Raw genomic sequence first — 9,958 nt, 5'->3', positions numbered from 1 at the left:
GGTAGCTGAAGGGGTGCCAGGTCCTGAGTACTGCTGAGATGCCCTGGAGCAAGGCACTGAACCCCCAACAGCCCCACTCTGACATCTAACCATTTTCTCCATGTCCTGTTTGTTCATGTGTGTATTTCAGGTTTATGTGTGTGAGAAGCATGTCTCTCAATAACAGAGGGTAAACCAGAGTTTCCTCTCATGGATTAATAAAGTATGTAAAATAAAAAAGTACATAAAAAATTAAACATTTGCCATAAAGGAAAAAAATTGCAGACATATCATCTTTTTAAAGGTCTTTCATTTTATGAAGATATTTACATTGAGAACCTAGAAGCAAGGGAGTACAGATATGCTCCTAATCAACCCGTTAAATTTCCTAATGTTTCGTCCCTTAATTTTTTTTAAGGGATTTATAAAGCCTCTTAAACCCTTGTTGTTACTGCTCACAGAGTACATCAATGTCATATTCTTTAATGAGGGACAACTGGACTATTTGCATTGCAGTATGTAAACAAAATCTAGAAAACACATTTTGTTGTTGGAAGATAATAACCGTATTTAAGGAGAAGTTTCCGTTAGAGCCCGACCGATATTATCGGCTGATATTAACATATCCGGTGACTATCAGTTTCATCTAATTTTATCACAGATATGCGCTGATATGACTAGATTTATTCACCAGTCAAATGGTTGAGTATCCTTGAATTACACTAACAGTTGTCTTTTTGTCTGTCACCAGCAGAGGGCGCTGCATGGATATCAACAAGCATCATCACTCCCCAGAGTGTGAAGCACTGATGCAGGTACATGCTTACTTCCCAGTTGAGTGACCGTCCTGTCTTCATTATAAATCTTTTCCACAAGTGTTTGGTAACTAGGAAAAGCTAGAGCTAAGAAAGATATCAGCTGACATATCAGTATCAGACTTTTTTTCTATACCCAATGTCAATATCGGTATCGTCCCCCAAAAATGCCATATCGGTCAGGCCCTAGATTCATTATTTGATGATCTGAAAATAATTTACATATTTAGTTGATAAGTTATTGAAAAAAATACTTTTCACAGTTTCTTGATGATGTTTTTTGTAACCAAGATTTTAGTAGCAAAAAACAGAAGAGCAACAAATACGATGGAGAACAGGTTTGGCGCTTTGCATGACAATGAAAACCCATAACAATACTATCGCAAATCCATCCATCAAACAGATCTAATTTCTCTGCTCGGACACAATATATTTTATTGCTTGTACTTGGAATTTTAGCATCTATAGTTGATGTCTAAATGTAAAACATCTGGCTGTATTCAGACCTCAGCTTCACTCCAACAAAAGGAAGGCGATGCACAAAGAAGGATGGTTCATTTGACACTTTATGAAAACTCTACACACTTTGCATTAAGGATTCAGTCAACGTCCAGATGTTAACATCTTCAAGAGCAGCTGCACAACCGCCCACATCACCTGCAAATGATCAACCAATCGTGTCTACTACTAAGGCATTCAATCACATTTGAGGTTTTCAAAGTTGCTTTTTGGTCTGACTGACTCTTTGTCGAATGGTTTCATGATTCTAATGCGTCCATGTTTCTACTGTAGTCGAAGGCTATATTGTGATGAACTATGTGTACATGACATGTGGGTGACACGGTCCTGTTTGTGCCTTAACACTTAGATTAGATCTTAGCCAGCATGTAAAAGTTGCCATCTATTTAAATAAATTACAAGGTTATCATCCAATAATTTACTTTTCTGAGTCAAAGTCAAGTTTAAGCCAAAATTTCCTTTTTGCTCACAGCTCATCTCTGTGGGCTAAACCATGAAAAAGGAGAATGAACTGAACTTGTCTGAGAGGGAAACTTCATTAAAAAAGGTCACAGGTCCTTTTTTTAGTCTTAGCGTTCCATGCTGATTGATTGAGTTCATAATTAAGTTCATTGTGAGGTTTATTTTGAGTCCTTTTTGAGTGGTGGCCAAAGAGGTAAGTGTCATTTTTTGCTCCCCGACTTTCGGCCGAACTCCCTGGCTCTCTCGGTGGCAGACTCCACGGCGCTCATGGTGGTCGCCCTCAGTCCGCCCTGCTCCAGCGTGTGAAGCCCGTAGATGGTTGTTCCCCCCGGGGTGCAGACCTCAGAGCGGAGCTGAGCCGGATGCTTCCCGGATTCACGTAACACTCTCCCAGCACCCTGGAAAAGAAAGGAACATAAACTGAATAATCACAAAGGGTTCATACGGGGCTCGACATTATATCTGGATTGATTGACAGAGCCTGCTGATTGCACATTCCGCTGTCCTGCTCAGGCCAGTTAAAATATTGCCTTGAAAATAAAAAAACAGTAACACATTCTCATAAAAAAACTAGCTTGGTAAAGCGGTTTTTGAAACCACCAGATCTTGACCAAAAGGTCTCAAATGAGTATTCAAAGAAAAAAAAAAAACACAGTTAAGACACGAGTGACAGAGAGTAAGAAAACAGAAGAGAGAAAAGTTCCAGCCACATTTGCAGAGAGCTGGAGCTGGAACCCACTGTAGCTAAACATTTAGTCTGCTGATAAATGCCGACATATGCAGACAAGTAAGATGAGTAGGCTACAGAAAGATCAGGCGCTGTATTCACAAAGCTGCTTTCGTACAAAGATTTTATCCTAAAGTGACATTTTCTAAGAATCCTGACAAGATCCTGGTAAAGATGTAAAGTTATTCAACAAGCATCTTAGACCTTACAAGAGCTCCTCAAGTGAAGAGAGTTTCTCACACAGAGGAGAGACTCAGGGAGAGGTGATCACACAAACAATGACTGCTCTACCACAACCTCATTAACATCAGCTAGATGAAGTCAGCTCCTACAGCTACCAGCATGGTGAATAAACATGAGAAAACAAAATACAAGGATTAAAGACAGAATATGTCATATGAGAAGGACTATTTGAAGAATTACTTTTGCATCAGATTGGTTAAAGAGTAAATTGTTGATTGTTACTTTACAATTCAAAAGTAATGTTCCTGGGTCTGTGGTCACAAAGGTGGGGCCAGTGATCTTTAAAAACTAATCGAACTTCATGTCCTCCCCTGGTTCATATGGTTCATTTATCGAGCTGACAAAAACAGATTAACAGCACAGACAAAAAAAAAACACATCAGGATGAAGTCAAAACTGACCAAAATAGTCTGAGATGCGATTCTGTGAGCAAGAACACCCGGCATGCCCATTTTAACAGCTCCTTCTGCCAGCGCTTCAGCAAACAGATAGACCTGCAGAGAGAGAGAGAGAGAGAGAGAGAGAGAGAGAGAGAGAGAGAGAGAGAGACAGAAGGAGAGAGAGAGAGAGCATGAGAGACAATCACAACAGTCCTCTTATTTTAAAAAGTAATCTGATCAGATTATCGCTACAGGATTGGATCTAATCTCGAAAATGGGGTTGTTGGAAGGAATTAAAAGGATTCCGAAATCAGATTAAATCAGGTAATCCCTGTTTGTTTTCCTCATGATTAAACCTTCAGTGTGTGTTGTGTAAAAACTTCTGAGTAGGATTGGATTAGCTTTGATTAAAAAAGCTGATTATCCTGAGCCCAGCAGAAGAGAGCATTAAGGTGGATTTGGGGAAGTTTGCGAGACGAGTGCTTTCTTGTGCGACCATGACGCTAGCTTTAGCTTTTGACTCTGCACATGCACACTGACTGCAGAGGATGTGAATGTGTGTGTGAAGAGACGGGTGGGAAAACTGTCCAATCCTTTGGATCGAGCAAAATGGAAAAAAATGGACACCTGCGACAAGCGACAGATGCTATTTAGTTTTTATCAGAGCGTTCTCTTCCTGACAGCAGGCGCTCATGTTTTAATTGCTGTCAGAAAGTGAAGGCAATATTAAAAAAACAAAAACCTGTTGGAGACTTATGCCGGTTTGATTTGTTGTCAGTTCATCTTGATGTGCTTTACCACATGCCATACACAGCCGTCTGTGAACAGCCTTGGGCTTGTTTGCGACTGACCAGGGTAATCAGAGCAATGTCCTTAAATTAATTACTTATCCGAATCTCATTAGCAATCAACTCCTATTAGTCTGCCAGCAGTTACAAAATCTTCCCTCTAAACGCATTAAACAATCCTGAAACCCTTACAAAGGCGACTCCACTCCCGCTCAGTCCCGTGTGGATGTCGATCCAGGCTTCGGGTCCTTCCTCCACCAAACCACAGCGGTGCAGCAAGGTGCGAAGCAGAGCTGCGTCCTCGTCTTTTGCTCGGGACCCGCGCGTGAACAGGAGAGCCCCCTCTTGAAGCACACACGGGAGATTTGGCATCAGTCTGATGACGACTGCATTGTCTGGCAGGAGCTGGGAAACAAAAGATGAAAGAAGGAGCATTACTTTTTCGAGCTCCTGTTTACGCGGACAATCACACCGCCGTGCAGGCCGGTGCCTCACCTCCTCTAGTGTTGCCAGAGTCACTCCTGCAGCGACAGACACAATAATGTGACGGTCAGTGATGAATTGTGAGACCTCGCTGAGAACCCGGGGAACCAGGTGAGGTTTGACCGCCACAAAAACCACATCTGAGCCGCAGACCACCTCTACGTTGGAGTGAGTGACGGGAATCCCGAGCTCCTGAAAAACAACGGAAAGGGAGATTACTGAGCAATATGTCAAACCTGCGTTTACAAACAAAATATACCATATCCACGACATCGATAAAAAAGGAACTATTTAAGAGAAATAAAATGAATTATTCCCCCAGCCCCACCCCTACACAGTATTTGGTCCATGCTGCTCCATTGAGAGGATTTACTGCTTTTCTTTTTTCCTGTCTTATCTTTAATCCAGTATATATGGATTACCATTTGTTGGTTGTGCCAAACATCACTGAGGGCTGGAGGACAATTTTTTATGGGCTGACATATTGATAACATGTATTTATGTTTGGTCCTCACTGCTAGAAGAAATCAAGCAGAGTGCTGATCTCATCCTTCTCCTCCTCTAGTTGATTTAATTCCTCCAATGTGCCATTTCTCTCTCTTCTTTTTTTCTTCTCTTTCCTCAGCTGCGTCCGAATCAAAGTGTTTTGTATTCACCAAAAACGGTTTAACAAAATCCCTCATTTTTGTAGGCTATGTAGTTGGTTATTTTGTTGTAATTAAATCATACACAGATGATTTGTCTGCGTCTCTGTTGCTATGGTAACTCATCTTAGAGACCATCTTCTGCAGTACATCCATTTGGAACAATGAACAGACTGTTTAACTGGAACTACTCTCTCCGCGGTGTACATATATCATAAGTTAATGCACACCCATGTGACACCCTTCAGCCAATCAGAATCAAGTATTCATGCAGACCATGGTGTAATTTAAGGTTATTTATCTGTGTTGCTTATAATCGTCAGCATATATTCAGCTTCACATGTTTTGAATACCTGCAATTATTATTAGGCTATATTGTTAACGTATCAAAAAATTTAATTTGTGTTATTTTTGTTGTTGTTCCTTTCATGGCACACTCGACGCACACATCATTGTGTTGCATGTCAGTTTGCACGCTGTGTTAAAATCACACAGCGGGCTGCAATATTTGGGCGTAGCTTAGTTCAAAAAGCAAACCTAGCACAATGATGACACCTTCTTTACAGCACGATTTAAAACTCCAGTGAGGAACTTTGGGGTCTGATTTCGATGACCCCAGTGGACAAATCTGTAATCTGTAATCTCTTTGTTGACTTTTGCCTATGCACGTGTAAGTCATCTTTCTGACATACAAATGTCCTCCGGCTGTCTTTCAGCAGCATGTATCCCTCTCTGTGAATCTTTGCAATGGAGCATGAAAAAAGGCTGTTTCAGCATGCTGTCAGTCTCTTAATGTACACATACTGTATCCTGTGGCAGCAGATTCAGGCAGTTAAAACAACGATATGGAAACAGAATTTGTGCTGATGGACGCGTTTGCTTTTGTAGCTCATGTAGAGACATCAGTTTTAATTCCAGTCTGTTTTATAACCAGATAATAACACATCACGGGAGCTTTAAGGTCTCTAAATAAAACCAATTTAACATGCATGACATGCAAACTGCTCTCTCTACTCAGACTATGAAAGAGAAGAAAAGACACATGCAGGACTGTGCTGGGTTAGTCTGGAGGACAAACATCCATCAAGGATAACTGATTATAAACAGTAACTGTGATCCTAAACACAACTATTAAGTATCCTGCAACTCAGTCTGTATAAATGACAACAGAAGGGGCACCAGTAGCCTTAGTGGTTAGTGCGTGCGCCCCATGGACGGAGGCTGTAGTCCTCCAAGCGGGCGGCTAGAATCTGTCCTGTGGCTGTCCTGCATGTCATTCCACACTCACTCTCTGATTTCTGAATCTATTGTCCCGTCTTTCTAATAAAGGCATAAAAAGCCAAAAAATAAAAGTAAAGAAGAAGGAAAATACCTGAAAGCGTCCGAGGTTCCTTGAGGAGGGAGCGCTCACTCGGATGTTTAAAGGGAGAACATTTCCTGTTAGGGAACAGGAGACTGTTAATAAACACCTCGACCTCAAACCTCTCCTGCTGTTTCAGAGACTCTTCACTGACTCACCAGACAAGATGCCCTTAGCGATGCCAAAGGCCATGTTCCCAGCACCGATGAAGCCGATCTTCAGCTGAGTGTCCATCTCAGGGTCCATTTTGATCTGAAAGGAAAAGGACGGGAAAGTATGTGAGAGTCAAACATCAACAGCACACGGTATTAAAGTTTAACAACCACCTTAAAATCACAGGACGACCGACAACACAAAACTGTTCATGACCTGTTTCCACGGCAACCACATAAACATCCCAACTGTGTTATATACAAAACACTAAAGTTATTGCAGCTGCTTTAATCAATGAGACAATTATTAAGAACATTTTTCAATCTGGAAGGTTTTTCAAGCAAAAAAGCCCTTTAAAGGGGCTAAATGTAACTTTCAAAAATACGTTTGTAGTGATACCGCAGGTCGTTAGGAGAACTACACCAGTAACCTGTTGCTCGCTCTCCCTCGTGTGCTCGTCATACGTGCTCGTACGTACACAAACTAGCAACATCATCGCCGCGAAACACTGGATATTAACCGACATCATGTTTACAGAGGAGATAAGTGGTCATACACATGTGAAAGTCTGTGAAGGAGTCTGTGTGTCTGTATTCATTCTCCATCCTACAAACGACAGTCTCGGCAGGCACTGGCTGAGAGCGGGAGTGTGTGATGAGTTTGTCCGCCTTTGAGAGCTCTAAGGGCGGACAGAAGTGTGTGGAAGGCGGCCTCTGGCTGTGCAGGTGAAGACCGGGAGTGTGTGATGAGTTTGTACTGTTGATCTCTGTAAGCGGAGCGGAGTGAGGAGGAAAGTTGAGAACGTGCAGAAAATGTCCAGACACTTTCGCGGAAAATACGACCCGGGGAAAAATTTGATCCAGGCAACACAGATAGACAGTGAACATCTACTTTTTCACATCAGTTAACCATTCGCTTATTAATGGACGATAAAAAACGATTTATACATGTAAAAAGTTACATATAGCCCCTTTAAGAATCTCTCATTCTGACTTCTCAAACGTGAGGATCGGATGTTTTTTCTTCTAATGAAAGTAAATAAATGCTATTTATTTGGGTTCGGAACTGATGGTTGATCAAAAGAAGCAAATTGGTAAACCGCACTTTTCATTTTTTTGACACCGACATGCAGCCCTTTAAACAATCTGACTCGAGCCAACAGGAGAGCGTTTAAATACTGTGCCTGCTGCACCGTGAGTGTCTGCACGGGGCGGCTACGATCTGTATGCACATGATTAAACGGCTGCATTATGTTTTCTGTTCTCCAGTATGTCAGGAGAATATCCGGAGCAGTCCACCTGAAATGATCTAGATATTTTCAGGAGTGCAGATGTGAAAACAGCTTTCGTCTCTCTTCTGTCTACAGGAAAATAAAAAACATGTACAGACTGAATATGCTATTTTGTCTGACATACATGTAAACTTTTTTAAAAACAAGAACTATTATGAAGAATATCTTCTGATTTAAAAAACAAACTTCTGAGGTTAAAAAGGGGGAGACATGCTTCCTTCTTTATAGCTGGCAACTTTTTGACTTGAACTGTAACTTTTCACTGTGAGGTTTTTATGATACTGTACGACAATGCTTTCTTCCCAAACCGGTTGCTGCAAAGCATGTTTTATATTATTGTATTATATATTGTGAAAAATGTGCAAAACGGATAGACTTGACTAGATCTATACTTCGTCTGTGCACTTACAGCACTCCAAAAGATATTTAATGTCTTCACTGTATAACGTACTGTGAAATGAGTTTTATCACTTCAAGAGAAATATGTAATATCTTGACTCTCATATGGCAGCAAGGAGATGCATTGTGACTCTCGACTGGGTTCACATGCAACCAAGAGACCGGATTAATGGGAGAAATCAGGTTAAAGCAGGAAACCAGATAGCATAGAAAATCCAGCTGGACAGTTGGTGAGTAATCAGATTTCTCCGTCCTCCTCCTCCCTCATTCATAGCTGCTGCCACAGCCTGGTTTCCCCGTCTAGGGCATTGCAAACGTAATCCTCAAAGACTTTACAGGGCTAAAAGAGCGGGTTTCTGCAGCACAGGAACCTAATCTGATTTATCCATCGAGCGTGTAACCTGATTTTGTTTCAGCAGGGAGGTGGCTGCTAAAGCTGGGGGTGATCAGATTTATGCTTCACATGGAAGTACGATAAACAATGACAACGCATTGTTATACCATGTTTTTTTTTCTCTAACGTAATTAACCTTAACGTGCTTCTTTCGGCATGAAAAATCATAATTTATGGACTTAGAAATAAATAGACCAATCATGGGAGAGTAACAGGACAGAAACCTCTGGATACGGAGGGATTAAAATACTTTTGCTTTTGTACCATAGTAATTTAGACTCAGCACATAAGGTCGATAAGGTCAAACTAATGCAGCTTTACTCAACTGCCCAGAAATATATTCCACTCTCTCATGAACTTGAGGATATTTGATACTATGACCCCGGTACTCACATTTTTTAATAAATCTATAAACCTCCAAAATGACCATGAAGCTGAACCAACACCTCTATTAAAAAACTAAGCAATCAAAAGATCATAAATATAAGATTATTGGAGGACTGCTGTATCTGGACACATTCAGTTTTTGCAAAGTGAACCTGCAGAAATGTTCATGCACAATTTGGAAATGGATGCATGCATCTGGAAACACATGAAGGAAATGCAACCAGTTATGATCTGATGACAGACTTAAAGAAGAGGACAAGAGCCAGGCATGAGAAACAAATAAAGAGAGAAGGAAGAGTTCTTTTCATTATGCATTCCAAGAAAAACATAGAAAAGTTGAGAAAGAAGTTGAACTGCTGAGAAAAAAAAGTTGAAATCTTGAGAATAAAAGTGAAATACAACTTGGAGAAAGAAGTCAGTGTCACAAAATTGTATTTCAACTTAATTCTCAACATTTTGACTTTCTCAAAATTTCTTATTCACAATTTTTTTCTCTCTCAACATATCAATTTTATTTTCAACATTTGAACATACTTCTCAAAATGTCTTATTTTCATTTTGACTATTTTCTCGAAATGAAATTTTTTCCTGACAATTTGATTTTCGACATTTGGACTTTATTCTCGACATTTCGGTTTATTTTCTCAAACTTTTGATTTTTTTTCCTTAAAATTTCGTATTCGACATATCATCTTTTTTTTGTCAACTTTGACTTTTTTTTTTTAAATACACATTTGAATTTACACATTTCGACATTATTCTCGACAGTTGACTTTTTGCTCGACTTTGAATTGTGTTCTCGACATTTTGACGTTTTTCCTATCACCAATTTGAATTTCGACATTTAGACTTTATTCTCGACATTTCAGTTTTATTTTCGTCATTTTTACTTTTCTCAAAGTTTTGAGTTTTTTTCTTAAAATTTCTTATTCTA

General features: G+C 40.2%; 1 protein-coding gene across 1 annotated transcript; it reads right to left on the bottom strand.

Annotated features, from left to right (window-relative positions):
- Positions 1-1,342: 1,342 nt before the first annotated feature.
- pycr3 (pyrroline-5-carboxylate reductase 3) lies at positions 1,343-6,810 on the bottom strand. The gene is made up of 6 exons (XM_061034286.1): positions 6,559-6,810; positions 6,413-6,477; positions 4,409-4,588; positions 4,106-4,318; positions 3,147-3,239; positions 1,343-2,173 (listed from the first exon to the last, which is right to left on the bottom strand). The coding sequence occupies exons 1-6, from the start codon at positions 6,644-6,646 to the stop codon at positions 1,976-1,978; spliced, it is 837 nt and encodes a 278-aa protein (XP_060890269.1). The 5' UTR covers positions 6,647-6,810; the 3' UTR covers positions 1,343-1,975.
- Between the last annotated feature and the right edge of the window lie 3,148 nt (positions 6,811-9,958).

This window comes from Labrus mixtus, chromosome 3 (assembly GCF_963584025.1).
Source record: "Labrus mixtus chromosome 3, fLabMix1.1, whole genome shotgun sequence".
NCBI classification, from domain to species: domain Eukaryota; kingdom Metazoa; phylum Chordata; class Actinopteri; order Labriformes; family Labridae; genus Labrus; species Labrus mixtus.
This window is presented reverse-complemented; position numbering and strand designations above follow the sequence as displayed.

What these genes read in the sequence shown, in the direction of transcription:
- pycr3 (XM_061034286.1), bottom strand. Translation starts at nt 6,646, where the DNA reads ATGGACCCTGAGATGGACACTCAGCTGAAGATCGGCTTCATCGGTGCT. An exon ending in CGCTAAGGGCATCTTGTCTG is followed by an intron (nt 6,478 to 6,558) that starts GTGAGTCAGTGA and finishes GTTCCCTAACAG; the next exon opens with GAAATGTTCTCCCTTTAAAC. An exon ending in CTCTGGCAACACTAGAGGAG is followed by an intron (nt 4,319 to 4,408) that starts GTGAGGCACCGG and finishes TTTGTTTCCCAG; the next exon opens with CTCCTGCCAGACAATGCAGT.